The sequence below is a fragment of the Bubalus kerabau genome, chromosome 7 (genome assembly GCF_029407905.1).
Source record: "Bubalus kerabau isolate K-KA32 ecotype Philippines breed swamp buffalo chromosome 7, PCC_UOA_SB_1v2, whole genome shotgun sequence".
Taxonomy (NCBI): domain Eukaryota; kingdom Metazoa; phylum Chordata; class Mammalia; order Artiodactyla; family Bovidae; genus Bubalus; species Bubalus kerabau.
Genome location: NC_073630.1, coordinates 120,475,622 through 120,496,317, shown reverse-complemented (window position 1 = coordinate 120,496,317; position 20,696 = coordinate 120,475,622). Strand labels below are relative to the sequence as shown.

The 20,696-nt window shown below is 45.9% G+C and overlaps 1 protein-coding gene across 1 annotated transcript in view; it reads right to left on the bottom strand.

Moving 5' to 3' along the window:
- POLN (DNA polymerase nu) overlaps positions 1 to 19,366 on the bottom strand; it is a 155,891-nt gene extending 136,525 nt beyond the window's left edge. The window contains exons 1-2 of the mRNA XM_055587429.1: positions 19,186 to 19,366; positions 14,789 to 14,933 (exon numbers count right to left, since the gene is read on the bottom strand). Of these exons, the coding sequence (XP_055443404.1) occupies positions 14,789 to 14,933; positions 19,186 to 19,254 (214 nt within the window). The 5' untranslated portion in view covers positions 19,255 to 19,366. The remainder of the gene's footprint in view (positions 1 to 14,788; positions 14,934 to 19,185) is intronic.
- Positions 19,367 to 20,696: the final 1,330 nt, after the last annotated feature.

The window sequence follows — 20,696 nt, the reverse complement described above, 5'->3', positions numbered from 1 at the left end:
CCACGACCCACGGGGAAGCCCCAGCTGTTTCTGTTTATGGTTCCTTCGCTGTGCAAAAGCTTTTGCATTTAATTAGGTCACATTTGTTTATTCTTGTTTTTATTTCCGTAACATTAGCAGATGGATTCGTAAAGATATTGCTGCAATTTATGTCAGTGTCCTGCCTGTTTTCCTTTAAATTTTATAGGATCCAGGCTTACATTTAGGTCTTTACTCCCATCTGAGTTTATTTTTGTGTATGGTGTTAAAGAATGTTCTAGTTTCTTTTTTTTTTTTTTTAACTTGTAGCCATCCAGTTCTCCCATTTGTTGAAGACACTGTCCTTCTATTGCATGGCATTGTCTTCTTTATCACAGATTAATTGACCACAGGTGTGTGGGTTTGTTTCTTAGCTTTCTATCATGTTCCTTTGATCTGTATTTCTGTTCTTGAGCCCACACCATACTGTTTTGATTACTGTAGCTTTGTAGTAGAGTCTGAAGTCAGGGGGCCTGACTCCTCCAGCTATTTTTCTTTGCTTTGGCAAGAAAGATTGCTTTGGCTATTCAGGGTCTTTTGTGTCTCCATATAAAGATTTTTTTCACCTAGTTCTGTGAAAAAGGGTAATTGATAGGGATTGCACTGAGCCTGTAGACTGCCTTGTGTCAGGGGTGGGGGAATGGTAGGGGGTGGAGGGATAGACTGGGCATTTGGGGACAACATGTACACACTGCTATATTTAAAACAGACAATCAACAAGGACGTACTATAAAATAAATCAATTTAAAAAATATGAATAGGGCATAAAGAGAGGGGAAGTGATGAGACTTAAGACTTAAAGGGCTGGCAAGGGCCAGGCTGCCCTGCAGGGGTATTTTTCTACAGACAAATTCCGCAGAAAACAAAGACAAGATCTGAGCTAATCCCAGCAACAGCACAAAGGCAGGTCAAACGTGGCAATAAATTGACACCTAACATCAATTAAGGAAGTACTGAAAATTTTCAAATAAGAAGGAGTGAAGGCTTGAATTAGGGCAGTGGAAACTGGAACCCAACACCTGGCAGGTATACTAAGTGACTGGACATAAGGATTTTATATTTACCTGATAGAAATAAAAAAAAGTTTATCCATATAATCTTGACCAGAGTAAAATAATAATAAAAATATCTATTTTGTCATTTAGCTTTATGTTCTCTGTGCTTGAAATTGCAAAGGTTTCCACTAGTTAGTAGAAATAAAGACACACTTCACATTAATGAATTGGATTTTGACAAATAATTGCCTTGAGGAGTTTTAAACTTGTATTAATTTGTTCAGTTTAGTTCAGTTGCTTGGTCATGTCTGACTCTGCAACTCCATGGACTGCAGCACGCCAGGCCTCCCTGTCCATCACCAACTCTCGGAGTTTACTCAAACTCATGTCCATCAAGTTGGTGATGCCATCCAACCATCTCATCCTCTGTCGACCCCTTCTCCTCCTGCCTTCCTTCAATCTTTCCCACCATCAGGGTCTGACCAATGAGTCAGTTCTTAGCATCAAGTGGCCAAACTATTGGAGCTTCAGCTTCAGCATCAGTCCTTCCAACGAATATTTCAGACTGATTTCCTTTAGGATTGACTGGCTGGATCTCCTTGCAGTCCAAGGGACTCTCAAGAGTCTTCTCCAACACCACAGTTCAAAAACATCAATTCTTCGGCGCTCAGCTTTCTTTATGGGCCAACTCTCACATCCATACATGACTACTGGGAAACCATAGCTTTGACTAGACGGACCTTTGTTGGCAAAGTAATGTCTCTGCTTTTTAATACATTGTCTAGGTTGCTCATAGCTTTTCCTCCAAGGAGCAAGAGTCTTTTAATTTCATGGCTGCAGTCACCATATGCAGTGATTTGGGAGCCCAAGAAAATAAAGTCTGTCATTGTTTCCATTGTTTCCCCATCTATTTGCCATGAAGTGATGGGACCAGATGTCATGATCTTCGTTTTCTGAATATTGAGCTTTAAGCCAACTTTTTCACTCTCCACTTTCACTTTCATCAAGAGGCTCTTTAGTTCTTCTTTGCTTTCTGCCATAAGGATGGTGTCATCTGCATATCTGAGGTTATTGATATTTCTTCCAGCAATCTTGATTCCAGCTTGTGCTTCATCCAGACTGGCATTTCGCATGATGTACTGTGTATATAAAGTTAAATAAGCAGGGTGACAATATACAGCTTTTCCCAATTTGGAACCAGTCCGTTGTTTCATGTCCGGTTCTAATGGTTACTTCTTGACCTGCATACAGATTTCTCAGGAGGCAGGTAAGGTGGTCTGGTATTCCCATCTCTTTAAGTGTTTTCCACAGTTTGTTGTGATCCACAAAGTCAAAGCCTTTGGCATAGTCAGTATTGATTTGTAATGTCTATGAAACTATTCTTATTTTACTAGGAAAAAAAACATATTCACCTCTAAGCTCTATTAAGTTAAAAAAGATTTTGGATGAGTATGGATTAGAAAACATTATTTGATTTCTATAGGTATTTAGACAAAATACAGATGTACTCTAATAAATACATGTTTAATCAAATGCATCAGTTCAGTTCAGTTCAGTCGCTCAGTCGTGTCCGACTACTATCCATAGCACCAGGCCAGCTGACAACCTTGAAATTACCGTGAAAAATCTTTCTCCTCCAGTGTTCCTCAAATCCTTTCAGTGGCATTACTGAACACTGAAGTGACGATGTAAATTTAAGTCTTGCTCAGTCGTGTCTGATTCTTTGTGATCTGTAGCCCACCAGGCTCCTCTCTGTCCATGGAATTCTCCAGGCAAGGATACTGGAATGGGTTACTATTTCCTTCCCTAGGGGATTCTTCCCGACCCAGGGATTGAACCAAGGACTCCATAGGTCGGTTCTTTGCTGTCTGAGCCACCAGGGAAGCCAAATTTAACTCAGGTGATCTCAGTTTTGCATCTAGTTTAAAGGTAAAGGAGTCGCAGTAAGCAGCTAAGCTGCAGTCACAAAAGACCCACCAATACAATGGCCTAACAACAAGTTTATTTCTCTCTGCTGCTCTGAGGTGAGCGGTCTCAGTTGGTGGAGTAGTTGTCTCATGAAGACACTCTGGACTTGGGGTCCCTCCAGCATGCTGATCCATAGTCCTCTAGGACGCTTGTCATTTGCAGGATGGAATGGAGTCGTTTGAGGTTCCAACTGGAGGAAAGGGAAGAGACCAGCTAGGAAGCAAGTCAGATGTCTTCAGGCCTACCCTGGCAGTGGCACACCCTACAGATAGGAAGCTGCTACTTGGCCACACCTGACTGCAAGGACACTGAGCCATGTACGTCAGCTGATGGTGTGCTTCCGAAGAGAAGGATGGACTCTGGTGTGGTGGATGATGAGTAATGATTACCACGAGAATGGTTACCTTTGAGCAGGAAGAGAATTTTAATTCAGAAGGAAATTTTGAGATATTGGCAAAGTAAGTAGTAGTTATATGATGTTCTCTTTATATTAATTCATTAAGCTGTATTTTAAGTCTTTGCATCTTTTTTTTTTTTAACCACAAAAGGTTTTAAAATAAAGACTAACTTTGCTGCAAGAGGATACACACAGTCCAATCTTTACTGGACGTGTATACCTCAGTTGGTCCAGCAGATCCCAAAGTGACATAGAACACTGTTTGGTTTTACTTAATATAATTTTGTAAAAGCAAATATTAATAGTTTATCTCCATTGATTTCTTTTTTTTTTTTCAATCTCAAGCGGAGTTTATTTTTACAAAGAAATAAAATATTTTAATTTTTTAGTTGAAGTACAGCTGATTTTTTTTTTTTTTTCCGGCAGAAATGATTTTTTTTTTTTTGGCATTTTTTTTAATTTTATTTTTAAACTTTACATAACTGTATTAGTTTTGCCAAATATCAAAATGAATCCGCCACAGGTATACATGTGTTCCCCATCCCAAACCTCCCTCCCTCCTCCCTCCCCATTCCATCCCTCTGGGTCGTCCCAGTGCACCAGCCCCAAGCATCCAGTATCGTGCATCGAACCTGGACTGGTGACTCGTTTCATACATGATATTTTACATGTTTCAATGCCATTCTCCCAAATCTTCCCACCCTCTCCCTCTCTCACAGAGTCCATAAGACTGTTCTATACATCAGTGTCTCTTTTGCTGTCTCGTACACAGGGTTATTGTTACCATCTTTCTAAATTCCATATATATGCGTTAGTATACTGTATTGGTGTTTTTCTTTCTGGCTTACTTCACTCTGTATAATAGGCTCCAGTTTCATCCACCTCATTAGAACTGATTCAAATGTATTCTTTTTAATGGCTGAATAATACTCCATTGTGTATATGTACCATAGCTTTCTTATCCATTCATCTGCTGATGGACATCTAGGTTGCTTCCATGTCCTGGCTATTATAAACAGTGCTGCGATGAACAGTGGGGTACACGTGTCTTTCCCTTCTGGTTTCCTCAGTGTGTATGCCCAGCAGTGGGATTGCTGGATCATAAGGCAGTTCTATTTCCAGTTTTGTAAGGAATCTCCACACTGTTCTCCATAGTGGCTGTACTAGTTTGCATTCCCACCAACAGTGTAAGAGGGTTCCCTTTTCTCCACACCCTCTCCAGCATTTATTACTTGTAGACTTTTGGATCGCAGCCATTCTGACTGGTGTGAAATGGTATCTCATAGTGGTTTTGATTTGCATTTCTCTGATAATGAGTGATGTTGAGCATCTTTTCATGTGTTTGTTAGCCATCTGTATGTCTTCTTTGGAGAAATGTCTATTTAGTTCTTTGGCCCATTTTTTGATTGGGTCATTTATTTTTCTGGAGTTGAGCTGTAGGAGTTGCTTGTATATTCTCGAGATTAGTTGTTTGTCAGTTGCTTCATTTGCTATTATCTTCTCCCATTCTGAAGGCTGTCTTTTCACCTTGCTAATAGTTTCCTTTGATGTGCAGAAGCTTTTAAGGTTAATTAGGTCCCATTTGTTTATTTTTGCTTTTATTTCCAATATTCTGGGAGGTGGGTCATAGAGGATCCTGCTGTGATGTATGTCAGAGAGTGTTTTGCCTATGTTCTCCTCTAGGAGTTTTATAGTTTCTGGTCTTATGTTGAGATCTTTAATCCATTTTGAGTTTATTTTTGTGTATGGTGTTAGAAAGTGTTCTAGTTTCATTCTTTTACAAGTGGTTGACCAGATTTCCCAGCACCACTTGTTAAAGAGATTGTCTTTAATCCATTGTAAATTCTTGCCTCCTTTGTCAAAGATAAGGTGTCCATATGTGCATGGATTTATCTCTGGGCTTTCTATTTTGTTCCATTGATCTATATTTCTGTCTTTGTGCCAGTACCATACTGTTTTGATAACTGTGGCTTTGTAGTAGAGCCTAAAGTCAGGTAGGTTGATTCCTCCAGTTCCATTCTTCTTTCTCAAGATCGCTTTGGCTATTCGAGGTTTTTTGTATTTCCATACAAATTGTGAAATTATTTGTTCTAGCTCTGTGAAGAATGCTGTTGGTAGCTTGATAGGGATTGCATTGAATCTATAGATTGCTTTGGGTAGTATACTCATTTTCACTATATTGATTCTTCCAATCCATGAACATGGTATATTTCTCCGTCTGTTAGTGTCCTCTTTGATTTCTTTCACCAGTGTTTTATAGTTTTCTATATATAGGTCTTTAGTTTCTTTAGGTAGATATATTCCTAAGTATTTTATTCTTTCCGTTGCAATGGTGAATGGAATTGTTTCCTTAATTTCTCTTTCTGTTTTCTCATTATTAGTGTATAGGAATGCAAGGGATTTCTGGGTGTTGATTTTATATCCTGCAACTTTACTATAGTCATTGATTAGTTCTAGTAATTTTATGGTGGAGTCTTTAGGGTGTTCTATGTAGAGGATCATGTCATCTGCAAACAGTGAGAGCTTTACTTCTTCTTTTCCAATTTGGATTCCTTTTATTTCTTTTTCTGTTCTGATTGCTGTGGCCAAAACTTCCAAAACTATGTTGAATAGTAATGATGAAAGTGGGCACCCTTGTCTTGTTCCTGACTTTAGAGGAAATGCTTTCAATTTTTCACCATTGAGGATAATGTTTGCTGTGGGTTTGTCATATATAGCTTTTATTATGTTGAGGTATGTTCCTTCTATTCCTGCTTTCTGGAGAGTTTTTAATCATAAATGGATGTTGAATTTTGTCAAAGGCTTTCTCTGCATCTATTGAGATAATCATATGGTTTTTATTTTTCAATTTGTTAATGTGGTGTATTACATTGATTGATTTGCGGATATTGAAGAATCCTTGCATCCCTGGGATAAAGCCCACTTGGTCATGGTGTATGATCTTTTTAATGTGTTGTTGGATTCTGATTGCTAGAATTTTGTTAAGGATTTTTGCATCTATGTTCATCAGTGATATTGGCCTGTAGTTTTCTTTTTTTGTGGGATCTTTGTCAGGTTTTGGTATTAGGGTGATGGTGGCCTCATAGAATGAGTTTGGAAGTTTACCATCCTCTGCAATTTTCTGGAAGAGTTTGAGCAGGATAGGTGTTAGCTCTTCTCTAAATTTTTGGTAGAATTCAGCTGTGAAGCCGTCTGGACCTGGGCTTTTGTTTGCTGGAAGATTTTTGATTACAGTTTCAATTTCTGTGCTTGTGATGGGTCTGTTAAGATTTTCTATTTCTTCCTGGTCGAGTTTTGGAAAGTTGTACTTTTCTAAGAATTTGTCCATTTCTTCCTCGTTGTCCATTTTATTGGCATATAATTGTTGATAGTAGTCTCTTATGATCCTTTGTATTTCTGTGTTGTCTGTTGTGATCTCTCCATTTTCATTTCTAATTTTATTGATTTGATTTTTCTCCCTTTGTTTCTTGATGAGTCTGGCTAATGGTTTGTCAATTTTATTTATCCTATCAAAGAACCAGCTTTTGGCTTTGTTGATTTTTGCTATGGTCTCTTTTGTTTCTTTTGCATTTATTTCTGCTCTAATTTTTAAGATTTCTTTCCTTCTACTAACCCTGGGGTTCTTCATTTCTTCCTTTTCTAGTTGCTTTAGGTGTAGGGTTAGGTTATTTATTTGACTTTTTTCTTGTTTCTTGAGGTGTGCCTGTATTGCTATGAACTTTCCCCTTAGGACTGCTTTTACAGTGTCCCACAGGTTTTGGGTTGTTGTGTTTTCATTTTCATTCGTTTCTATGCAAATTTTGATTTCTTTTTTGATTTCTTCTGTGATTTGTTGGTTATTCAGCAGCGTGTTGTTCAGCCTCCATATGTTGGATTTTTTAATAGTTTTTCTCCTGTAATTGAGATCTAGTCTTACTGCACTGTGGTCAGAAAAGATGCTTGGAATGATTTCTATTTTTTTGAATTTACCAAGGCTAGCTTTATGGCCCAGGATGTGATCTATCCTGGAGAAGGTTCCATGTGCGCTTGAGAAGAAGGTGAAATTCATTGTTTTGGGATGAAATGTCCTATAGATATCAATTAAGTCTAACTGGTCTATTGTATCATTTAAAGTTTGTGTTTCCTTGTTAATTTTCTGTTTAGTTGATCTATCCATAGGTGTGAGTGGGGTATTAAAGTCTCCCACTATTATTGTGTTATTGTTAATTTCTTCTTTCATACTTGTTAGCATTTGTCTTACATACTGTGGTGCTCCCGTGTTGGGTGCATATATATTTATAATTGTTATATCTTCTTCTTGGATTGATCCTTTGATCATTATGTAGTGACCATCTTTGTCTCTTTTCACAGTCTTTGTTTTAAAGTCTATTTTATCTGATATGAGTATTGCTACTCCTGCTTTCTTTTGGTCCCTATTTGCATGGAAAATCTTTTTCCAGCCCTTCACTTTCAGTCTGTATGCGTCCCCTGTTTTGAGGTGGGTCTCTTGTAGACAACATATGTAGGGGTCTTGTTTTTGTATCCATTCAGCCAGTCTTTGTCTTTTGGTTGGGGCATTCAACCCATTTACGTTTAAGGTAATTACTGATAAGTATGATCCCGTTGCCATTTACTTTATTGTTTTGGGTTCGAATTTATACACCATTTTTGTGTTTCCTGTCTAGAGAATATCCTTAAGTATTTGTTGGAGAGCTGGTTTGGTGGTGCAGAATTCTCTCAGCTTTTGCTTGTCTGAAAAGCTTTTGATTTCTCCTTCATACTTGAATGAGATCCTTGCTGGGTACAATAATCTGGGCTGTAGGTTATTTTCTTTCATCATTTTAAGTATGTCTTGCCATTCCCTCCTGGCTTGAAGAGTTTCTGTTGAAAGATCAGCTGTTATCCTTATGGGTATTCCCTTGTGTGTTATTTGTTGTTTTTCCCTTGCTGCTTTTAATATTTGTTCTTTGTGTTTGATCTTTGTTAATTTGATTAATATGTGTCTTGGGGTGTTTCGCCTTGGGTTTATCCTGTTTGGGACTCTCTGGGTTTCTTGGACTTGGGTGATTATTTCCTTCCCCATTTTAGGGAAGTTTTCAACTATTATCTCCTCAAGTATTTTCTCATGGTCTTTCTTTTTGTCTTCTTCTTCTGGGACCCCTATGATTCGAATGTTGTAGCGTTTAATATTGTCCTGGAGGTCTCTGAGATTGTCCTCATTTCTTTTACTTCGTTTTTCTTTTGTCCTCTCTGATTCATTTATTTCTACCATTCTATCTTCTAATTCACTAATCCTATCTTCTGCCTCTGTTATTCTACTATTTGTTGCCTCCAGAGTGTTTTTAATTTCACTTATTGCATTATTCATTATATATTGACTATTTTTTATTTCTTCTAAGTCCTTGTTAAACCTTTCTTGCATCTTCTCAATCCTTGCCTCCAGGCTATTTATCTGTGATTCCATTTTAATTTCAAGATTTTGGATCAATTTCACTATCATTATTCGGAATTCTTTATCAGGTAGATTCCCTATCTCTTCCTCTTTTGTTTGGTTTGGTGGGCATTTATCCTGTTCCTTTATCTGCTGGCTATTCCTCTGTCTCTTCATCTTGTTTAAATTGCTGAGTTTGGGGTGTCCTTTCTGTATTCTGGCAGTTTGTGGAGTTCTCTTTATTGTGGCGTTTCCTCGCTGTGTGTGGGTTTGTACAGGTGGCTTGTCACGGTTTCCTGGTTAGGGAAGTTTGTGTCGATGTTCTGGTGGGCGGAGCTGTATTTCTTCTCTCTGGAGTGTAATGAAATGTCCAGTAATGAGTTATGAGATGTCTGTTTTGGGGTGACTTTGGGCAGCCTGTATCTTGAAGCTCAGGGCTGTGTTCCTTTGTTGCTGGAGAATTTGCTTGGTATGTCTTGCCCTGGAACTTGTTGGCCCTTGTGTGGTGCTTGGTTTCAGTGTCGGTATGGAGGCGTTTGATGAGCTCCTGTCAATTAATGTTCCTTGGAGTCAGGAGTTCCCTGGAGTCAGGGTTTGGACTTAAGCCTCCTACTTCCAGTTATCGGTCTTATTTTTACAGTAGTTTCAAAACTTCTCCTTCTATATAGCACCATTGATAAAACATCTACGTTAAAGATGAAAAGTTTCTCTACTGTGAGGGTCACTCAGAGAGGTTCACAGCGTTACATGGAGACGAGAAGAGGGAGGAGGGAGTTAGAGGTGACCCAAATGAGATGAGGTGGAATCAATAGTGGAGAGAGTGGGCTAGCCAGTAGTCACTTCCTTATGTGCAGTCCACAACTGGACCACTCAGAGATGTTCACGGAGTTATACAGAGAAGAGAAGAAGGAGGCAGGAGACAGAGGTGGCCAGAAGGATAAAAGGGGGAAATGAAAAGGAGGGAGACAGATCCAGCCAGTAATCAGTTCCCTAAGTGTTCTCCACCGTCTGGAACACACAGAAATTCACAGAGTTGGGTAGAGTAGAGAGGGGTTAGGGAGGAGATACAGGTGACCTGGTGGAGAAAATGGAGAGTCCAAAGGGAGAGGGAGCAGTCAAGCCAGTAATCTCATACCCTATTGAAAAATGGGTCCTGAAGATTGGGTTCTTAAAGGTACAAAATTGGTAACAAATACATAAAAGCAAAAATTAAAAATCTAGAGTAGAGTTTGGAATTTCAAAAATGCGATGTTAATGAAAAGAAGAAGGAAAAGAAAGAGAGAAAAAACGAACAATGAAAAACAAACAAGGTCGCAAAAATTATAAAGAAACTACAGGTACAAAATTGATAACTAATACCAAAAAGCAAAAATTAAAAATCTAGAGTAGAGTTTGGAATTTCAAAAATACAACGTTAAAAAAAAAAAGAAGAAGAAGAAAAATAAAGAGAGAAAACAAACAAACCAACAAAAACAATGTCGCAAAAATTATAAAGAAAATACAGGTACAAAATTGATATCAAATACCAAAAAGCATAAATTAAAAATCTTGAGTAGAGTTTGGAATTGCAGATATACGATGTTATATAAAAGAAGAAGAGAAAGAAACAGAGGGAAAAAAAAGTCACAGAAATTATGAAAAAAACTATAGGTACAAAATTGATAACATATACCAAAAGGCTAAAATTAAAAATCTAGAGTAGAGTTTGGAATTTCAAAAATACAATGTTAAAGAAAAGAAGAAAAAAAAAAAAAAACACGGTCAAAAAATTATAAAATATATATATGTAGTTTGCTGAAGAAGAAAAAAAAAATAGGGTCTTTTTTTTTTTTTTTTTTGCAAAGTAATAGTTATAAAAGTGAAAATTAAAGGACAATAGAGGACTTAAAATTTAAAAAAAGAAAGAAAGATTGATCGTAAAAATAGTAAAAATATATCTAGGTCTTTCTCTGGTTTTGTTGTGAGTATTGTGGGTTCAGTTCATTTTTGGCTAGTTCCTTGGTCCGACTTATATTTCTCAAGATCTATAGGCCCCTTCCTATGTAATCCGTAGTAACCACAGGGTTTTAATCTATGGCCTGTAGCTTCCAAGGCGTTTCCCTCTGTTATAGCTTCTTCTGTTTGCTGGTCTCTTCAGTGTCTGGTTCCCGCCCTGACACAAAGGGGATGGTTGAGGACACTATTTTTTTTTTTTTTTAATTTAGGCTCACTTGTTCAGCCGTGCTGTGGGGAGGGAGGGAGGGATGCTGCAAACAGATAACACTGGCGTGCGCTCGCAGTGCCTCAGCCACACTGGGTCTGCCCCCGCTCACGGCGCGTGTAGCCTCCCTGCCCACACTGCTCGGGCTCTAGGTTGTTGCGCCGGGAACCATCAGAGGCCAGCCCTGGGCTGAGCTCCCAGGTCCAAGCCGCTCAGGTTCAGGCACTCGGGTAGTCCTCAGAGGCGCAGACTCGGTTGGGCCTGCGTTTTGTGTTCTTCCCAGATCCGAGCAGCTCAGGTGATGAGGTGTTTGGCGGGTGCCAATGCTGCGACTTATCGCCTCCCCGCCGCTCGGTTATCTGGGTGTAAAACCGGCGCACCTTCTCAGGCAGATGTTGACCGTCCAGACCCCCAAGAAGTTTTAGTTAGCAAAGAAGCCTGCTTACAGTTTTATAGATAGTGTCTCTCTGGGGCTGCGATTGCCCCCTTCCGGCTCTGGTTGCCTGTCACCGGAGGGGGAGGTCTGCAGCCGGCTATCTCTGTTCAGTCCTTTGTTCTGTGCGCGGGCCTGGCGGTGTCTTAGGTTAGGGCTGGCTTTTCGCGTGGTAGATATCCCACAGTCTGGTTTGCTAGCCCAAATTATTTCGCTCAGATAGCGCTCAGGACATTCGGCCCGATTCTTACTCTAAGGGACACAGCCCGCGCCGCACTTCCCTGCCCAGCCCCCGCTTGCTAATGCCGTGTGCAGGCGTCTGCGCTGCTTCTCCGCTGGGGGAGTTACCGTAGGGCTCACAATCCGCGATTTTTAATTGTTTTTTTTTTTTTTCCCCTCCCTTTTATGTTGCCCTCTGTGCTTCCAAAGCTCGGCACAGATTCGGCTGTGAGAAGGTTTCCTGGTGTTTGGAAACTTCTCTCTTTTTAAGACTCCCTTCCCGGGACGGAGCTCCGTCCCTCCCTCTTTTGTCTCTTTTTTTGTCTTTTATATTTTTTCCTACCTCCTTTTGAAGAGTTGGGCTGCTTTTCTGGGTGCCTGATGTCCTCTGCCAGCATTCAGAAGTTGTTTTGTGGAATTTACTCGACGTTTAAATGCTCTTTTGATGAATTTGTGGGGGAGAAAGTGTTCTCCCCGTCCTACTCCTCCGCCATCTTGGCTCCTCCCCCTCTCCAATGATTTCTGAGTTCAATTTTGGTATTTATTTGGTATGAGATGGGCATTCAGAAATGAAATGCTGATTTACAATATTTTACTTATAAAGGAGAAGGATTTGAGATAACAGCTTAGCATGTGGCAAGAGTTCAAGAATCAACTCAGGTTCAGCATCAATCATCAATAACCCATTAGCAATCCAACTTTCAGATTTATATGAAATAAGAGTAAAACCGGTGGGACCCTGTGGCAGACAGACTCCAAGGTGGTCCCATGACCCTCACTGTCCAGTACTCACGCCCTTGTGGAACCTCTTGAGGGTGGGTGGATTACTTCTAACCAAAAGAATACAGCAACAGTGACAGAATGTTTGTGATTACCTTACATAAGACTGTAATGTCACTCTCTTGCACTCTGAAAAAGTAAGCTGCCATAATGTAAAGCTGCCTGAGGAGAGAACCATGTGGAAATGAACTGAGGGTGGCTTCTAGCCAACAGTCACCAAGAAACTGAGACCCTCATCTAAGAGTCCACAACCGTGTGAACTTACAAGCAAATGCTTCCCCATTTCAGGCCTCAGATGAGCCTCTAGCCCTGACTGATACCTGCACAGCAGCCCTGCAGAGGACCCAGCTAAGCTGTGCTCAGGCTCCTGACCCACAGAAACTATGAGATAACACGTGTGTGTTAAGTCACTGAGTTCATAGTAAGTGCTACACAGCAACAGACACAAAATCTTTGTAAAAATTCTACTCTTTTTCCAAACCCAAGAACACTTGACAGAAAAGTAACGCCTTATCATCTCAATAAGTTCATGAAAACTAGGATTTAGCAAGGTATTTTAAGAGCATGGCAAGGCAGTTCATGAAATGGGCTGACTGATAAATTTTTCCCAACAGAGACTCACATCACAGCTTCCAGGGGCGTTTTATTATTCTCACCAGGTTTTGAAGGAAGGGGTATTCCAAGTTCTGTCGAGTGCACACTGCTCTTTCACTTTGGAAAGCAAGTATCCGAGTAAAGGACAATGCTGTCTCTCTGACGTGTGATGTTAACCTTATCTACTTCCCAAGCACCAACATTCCCCCTAAAACACTATCAGTGGCTAGGTACGTAGTCCACACCCCCAGATTCTTACCAGTCCATTAGTGACTTCTGTAAGAGGGGCAACAGATGCATGGCTATCAACAGGTGGAAATGTTAAGAGTATCTTAATATAATCAACAAACTACATTTATAACAGCTTTTGCACTGTTTGTCAATATTTCTCAATTATTTCATCTCCATGAAATTAATTATATCTCACTCACTTATTACCTACACCGTAGAAGAAAAAAACAAATTACTGGCCCATATTTACAATTTTAAATAAAAACTGCTTTGTTATTACAAACCCTGGTGTTTCACCCACTTCAGTCACACTTGTGAGGCTATGTCACCACCTTCACTTCTGTGTCACGTCAGGAACACACATACACAGACCCGCTGATCTTTGCCATGTTAAGAGTGTACATACACATACCCAGTGGTATAATATACATACTGTCAAGAACACTTCTCTTCTCCACCACAAACTACAAGCAAATACAGGTTCAGTGACCCAAGAGCTAAAGGCAAAGCAACACTCGGATGGGCACTATGAAAGAGCCCCTCTCTTTTGAGGTTACTTGAACATCTGGTCCAGATTTTAAGGGAATGAAACAAGGAAGACTGTGTTACATTTTAAAAGCAGTAAGGGCTAAGAAAATGTAAAATTCAGTGAGCAGAAGCTCAGCCATCACTGAATGAGAGTAGAGCAGGGGAGCTGGGCCCCCTCATTTGCAGCAGAAACTTCCCTACGCAACACGAAGTTCTAGAAAACACTCTGCTACATTTCATTTTCTGAAAATTAATAAGAAACCTCACTAAAATGGGCGCTTCCCTCATAGCTGAGTTGATAAAGAATCCACCTGCAATGCAGGAGACCCCATTTCGATTCCTGGGTCGGGAAGATCCGCTGGAGAAGGGATAGGCTACCCACTCCAGTATTCTTGGGCTTCCCTTGTGGCTCAGCTGGTAAAGAATCCGCCTGCAACGTGGGAGACCTGGGTTCGATCCCTGGGTTGGGAAGGTCCCCTAAAGAAAGGAAAGGCTACCCACTCCAGTATTCTGGCCTGCAGAATCCCATGGACTGTATTGTTTCATGGGGTCGCAGAGTCCGACACAACTGAGCGACTTTCACTTTCACTAAAATGGAGTTGGGAGGACAGAAGGGGGAGCTCTCGCGCAGTACCACTAAAAATCAGTCACAGGAAGAATCAATCACAGGTCCCCACAGGAAAACATGTGCCTAGCATCTCCTACAAGCAGTCACCACCCCAGCAACTCAGACAGAAACCATCCCCACTCTGAACTCTCACTTTTCTCCAGTGGACTTTGGTTCAGAACAACTCCTCCCAACACCCACTTTTTTCTCTATAAAACGACGTGCTTCTCCTTTGTTAGACCCGCCTCTGGCCTTTGTATTGTATCTTTGTCCAAAACTGCTGTTCTCGAGCAAACTTATTTTTGCTAGTAAAATAACTTTCATTTTTAAGGTCAATGATTTTCAAAACTTAGTCTTAAGAATAATTCAAGGTAACAAAAAACATGAAGGTTCATAAAAATTACTCACTCTTTTCACTCTTTCTCCAGGTCTCAGATTCCACTAAATCACCTGAATGCATAGCAGACATAATCTTCTGTGCAACACTGGAGAGTGGAATCTTACAGAGGTCAGAGCCTACAAATGCCTCATAATTTTCCATTTTCATAAAATCCTAAACGTAAGATAAATATAATACCCATATATTAATTTTGAGACTTCAAAATAAGTCATGTAAAAACTTTTATGTACATTCATAAAAATTACTATATTCACCATTATAACAAATAGGTATCACCTGTCCTCATAACACAGATAGGGTAGTGAAGATGGGAACAAGACATTCACAGGCTCCACTGGGTATTATGCTAATACCATATGGTGGGAATGTATCAGTATTTCCTAGTTAACCAATTTTGAAGCAAGCAATCTACTCAAACGTTTCCTACTTCCTGAGGTTTGAAACAAACCTCTGTTACAGTCTTCAAACATACAAATCTAGTAACATAAAAATTACTTTTAACTGACTTGAGCTATTATGACAGACACATAACCTGACATCCTTCCACTCCCCCTGCTCAATTATACTGGCCCCTGGGCTCATTTGGTGAAGGTCTAGCAGGGGCAGTCCAATTCATCAAGTAGCTGTTCACACATCTAATGTATCTGGCACTAATCTAAACAGAATTTGCTGTTCCATGAATCGAAAAGCAGGTGACATTTTTCTGCATTACTGGAGAAGAAAAATTTCAAGTAAATTCTTGATTCCAAGGTAGGGCAGAGGGGGAAAAAAAGGAACAAAAAAAGGTCACTTGAGAGGAGTGAATAGCAAAGTCTTAGATGAAATTTATTGCTACAGATTTTTCAAGCACATTCAGTTCAGCTCAGTCGTGTCCGACTCTTTGCGACCCCATGAATCGCAGCACGCCAGGCCTCCCTGTCCAACTCCCGGAGTTCACTCAGACTCACGTCCATCGAGTCAGTGATGCCATCCAGCCATCTCATCCTCTGCCGTCCCTTCTCCTCCTGCCCCCAATCCCTCCCAGCATCAGAGTCTTTTCCAATGAGTCAACTCTTCACATGAGGTGGCCAAAGTACTGGAGTTTCAGCTTCAGCATCACTCCTTCCAAAGAAATCCCAGGGCTGATCTCCTTCAGAATGGACTGCTTTGATGTCCTTGCAGTTCAAGGGACTCTCAAAGAGTGTTTGTTCTCCAACACCACAGTTCAAAAGCATCAATTCTTCAGCGCTCAGTTTTCTTCACAGTCCAACTCTCACATCCATACACGACCACTGGGAAAACCATAGCCTTGACTAGACCGACCTTTGTTGGCAAAGTAATCTCTCTGCTTTTTAATATGCTGTCTAAAGGTAAAGCTAAAATCATGGTGCCCACTGGCATGCGCCTCACATGAGGTGGGATTGCCAGGTGCCGGGTGGGTGGTGTTGGTGGGCGGAAGTGCCAGGGCTGGTAGCAGCGGGACCAGAGCCTGAAGAGGTTTGTGGGGAGCCACCCACGCACCTCAGGGAGACCAGCGGACACACTGGGAGCCGCATGGTCTCCCAACTTTAGAACCTTCCAGATGGCCTTGGGCCATGCGCTGCCTCACGGCCCAGGACGCTCGAGGACCCCTTCCCATCCCACCTGCCTCAGCCGGCCCCCCGACACACACCCCCGTCTCAGTCGAGGGCCACACGCGTCCGCTGTCCAGGCCCGACCAGGCTTCACACGGGGCCTCCCCTCCCGACGCCGGCAGCCACCTGCCCGCCCACCCACAGTGGGCGCTGACCTCTGTCCACACGCAGCCCGCCCACAGCCTTGGGGGCATCCTCACAGCCGCGCCCACACAGCGCGGGGCGGCAGGAGGGGCCTTCCCAGGGACCTGCCGGCTGAGCCTCCCGCCTCGCCACCCACCCCGCCCCGGCCGCGTGCCCTGCCCTGTGCCCTGCCCACCCCGCGTGCCCCCGTAATCCCTCTGCCTCTGATGCCGGCCCACTGCCTCACACCGTCCTCACCAGGCCTGCGTCTGACCCCCTCCTAGGAGGCCGGGCGGCTGTCAGGACTCAGTGTGGTCCCGCTGGCCCGTTCGTGTGCCTGGGGCTGGGATCCCTGGGTCCTCTGAGCAGGGAGGGCCCGAGCTAGGCCGGCGGCACCTGTCCGCACGTGTAGGACCAGGCCCTGGGCCCTCTGCCCTGCTGACGGCTGTCTCTGCCTTGGACCTTTCTCCCCCTGTGCTGTGTTCTCCGGGCCCCCTCGGCCAGTAGGACGAGAAGGAAGGCCACGCCACCCTCGAGGAACTGCATTCTGGGGGGCCCTGCATCTGGCTCCATTGGACACCCCGTGATCGTAGGAGAGATGAGCCCGGGGCCGTTGGCCGTCTGAGAGGCTGCTGGCTCCTGCCCAGGGTCCCCCTCAGCGCCCGCACCCCGCACTCGCTGTGTCCACTGCAGGCCAGCCGCTGCCTCGGCCGTGCAGCCCCGCGAGTCCAGCAGCCTCCGCCCCCCGGGGACCCCGAGTCAGCGCTGGATGCTCTGTGCAGACAGGGGAGGGTGGCCGACAGGTCCCGCGGCCTCCGAGACGTCACGAATTGTACCGGCCCGTTAGGGAGGGATAAACCGGGTCCCAGCTGCGGCCAGGCTCCCGCAGGCTCCCCATGGCCTCTGAGATGTCGCAGATTGTACCGGCCCATTAGGGAGGGATGAACTGGGTCCCCAGCTGCAGCAGGTCCTGGAAGTCTGATGCGTTGGGTCCAGGTGGCTCAGCTCCGGGGCCCCGCCCTTGGGTCCAGAGGTAGAGCTGGTAGGTCTCTGGCTGTTCCAAGCACATCCGGAGCAGACCCTCGTTCCTAGTCGTGGGCTGTGGCCCACCCCCCCCCCCGCCCCCCCCGCTAGCCAGGCACGTCTCGCTGGTGGACGGGTGCTGACAGAACGCGGGTTCAGCCATTGGTGGGGTGGGTGGGGCCGTGCACGTGCGCAAGTAGGGGCTTTGCATGGGGCGCAGCGCGAGCAGACCCTGCGGGTGGGGAGGTCTGTGCGCCAGGCTCTTAGGAGACCCTGGCAGCTACCTGCTCACATGGGTTTCACCTGGGGCAGCCCCGCTTATGCACACCCCGTCCCTGAAAGCATCCTGACCCCCCGTGGCGGGGGCGGGGAGGAGGGGCGGGTGATGCCCCGGCCACGCTCCGCGGGTCAGAGACTGAGCTGTCAGGCCCCTCGTGGGGTCTGCACTGGCCAGGCCAGCCTCTTGGCCGAGCGCACATAAAACCTGTGCCCGGCCTTGATGCCCCTCCCAGTGCGGGGCCGAGGGAGGCCACCCCCAAGGTCCGCGGTGCGCAGGACAGAGGCCTCGGGCTGCAGCCGCCCCCCGACCCTTCCGGGGGGAGCAGCCCACACGGTGACGGTGTGGGGTGACCACGTGTGCCCCTCCCGGTGTGAAAGGCTGCCGTGCTCACTGCTGTGTGTTTACTGCCTGGGGACCGGTGTGCACTGCCCTGCGGCGGCTCGTCTTCGGGGAGTGGGTCATGCATGGCGGCATGGCTCCCCTCCCCATCGGTGGTTCTGGGGGTCTCGGGTCCTCCCAGTGCCCTTGTTTTCCATCTGTTGTGGCGTCCAGTGCCCAGGAAGAGGGCAGCCCCCTTCCCACCTCCCTGTGTCAGTCAGGCGAGCCCCGTCCCCTCTGTCGACCCGGCAGGTGTCCTTGGCGGGTCTGCTGGGTCGCCGCTACCCTCGGGTCATGGCAGGTGCTCACGCGGGGACCGGGTGACCTCCCACCCAGACAGCCTATTGTGCCCACAGGGCGCGGGCTGCTCGGGGCAGCGCCGGTCACCACGCTGCTCTCGCTGCAGGTCCTGAACGAGGTCGTGGGCGCGCTGAGGTACCACACCATCACGCTGACCAGGGAGGATCCGGAGAAGTTCAAGGCTCTGCGGATAATCGTGCGCATCGGCAGCGGCTTCCACAACATCGACATCAAGTCGGCCGGGGACCTGGGTAGGCCGTTCGGGACCCTCCCCCGCAGCCCCGCCTGCTGTCCCGGGCATGGCCTCGCTGCTTTCGGTTCCCCGCGCGGAGGGGGCCTGGGGCCTGGGGGCTGGCGTCCACACGGCTCTCCGCGTGTGGGCCCCGCGCCAGCTCCCCTCGGGCAGGTGCAGGCTGGCGGCACTGTCCCTCAGGAGGCCCGGGCCTCGGGCAGCGCACTCGCCCTCCTGCAGAACCCCCCGGGGACCCGGGCAGGAGGCCTCCGTCCAGGGGCGGCCAGCACGCCCGTGTCAGGATTCTCACGCCCCTTTTCACGAGACGGGCTGGGAAAGGAAGTTTCTGTCGTGACCCCGGCCTCGGCCCCGCTCCGCCGCCCCACCCCCGCGCCCGGTCGCCGCCCAGCCCGCGGCCCCTGACAGGCGCGGGCGCGCCGCGGCCGCAGACCCCACCTTGAGGGTCGGGTACTCCTGCACCTTCAGCGTCATGGAAAGCTGAGCGGCGGACTCCTGCACCGCCATCTTGGATCGGCCAAAACATGAGCGGGCGGAGGGGAAGTGCGGCGCGCGGCACGCCGGGAGTGACGTCGAGGGGCGCGGCGGGCCGGCGTCCGCACCAATCGCCTCCGCTCCCCGTTCTGCGGCTGAGGAAGAAGGCGCGGCCACCGGGCGCGCGGCGAGAGGCGTCCGGCCCACCCAATCAGCGCCCGCCTTTCTCCCGCTCAGCCAATCAACGGGAAGCCCGGCTGGGCGGGGTCCCTCCTTGAACCCGAGGCGGGGTGGGACGGCTGATCAGTGCGGGAAGCTCCCGGTTCCCTGCGGCTCCGGTCCCGGCGCTGGCGCTCTGGGGCTCCCGCGGGGTGCGGAGCGGGCCCCCGCCGTGGCGGTCACTGGGCTCTCGCGGGCCGGCCTCCAGCTAGTGAGCCCGCTGTGCCAGGACGTCTGCAGGCCACCATCGCCTGTCCGTGGGCTGCTCTCCGCAGAGGGGTGCGGCTGCAGCCCGAAGCGGGGCCCAGGCACCGCCGTTGGGGAGGGGAGGTGGCGGTTCTGAGCTCGGTAAGGAAAGAGGCCGCCACAGTGTACAAAGGCCCGGTGCGGGCAGAGCCTCCGGCGTCCCTGGCTTCCACCCCGACTCAAGTTGCCTTTCAAACCACTCCATATACTTATCCCCTTTTAGTCCTTTCAAAAATAGAAATTAAATTGGGTTTCACTAGTTAGAAGACTTTCAAATTAAGCCAAATTTCACACTCTTTTTTGAAATGATTTTTTAAAAGAAACATTAGCGTTAAAACCCATACACCTGAGGCGACACAAGAAATCCACTGTTGCAGGGGGAGCCGCCTGGACCTCTACACCCATCTTCTCCAGCCTCACCACCGCCCCACCCCGCCCCGACCATGCCCTGCAGCATTCTAGCAAAATCCTGGAGATAACAACCCCACGAGGATGAGAAGCCTCCTGTCCTGGATAAACCGAGTTCCTGGAACCTGACCATGTCAACCTGAGTAAATGCATCAGGGCAATCCAAGTCTGCGCAGCTCAAGGCTAACGAAGCCTCTGTCAGCTGTATAGTATGACAGCCTGTTGTTTTCACCAGAAAACGAGGAATAAGTGAGGAAATGAAAGTCGCTCAGTCGTGTCCGACGCTTTGCGACCCCATGGACTACACAGTCCATGGAATTCTCTAGGCCAGAATACCGGAGTGGGCAGCCTTTCCCTTCTCCAGGGGATCTTCCCAACCCAGGGATTGAACCCAGGTCTCCCGCATTGCAGGCAGATGCTTTACCAACTGAGCCACCAGGCAAGTGCAGAATAACAAGATCTGTAATTTAATAATAACGTAATTTTTTACGTGGGCAACACATTTCACCAAAGAAGGTACACGAATAGCTAAAGAACAAATGAAAAGATCCTCAATACCATTAGCCACAAACACATACCACTTCAAGCACCAGATTAGCTAT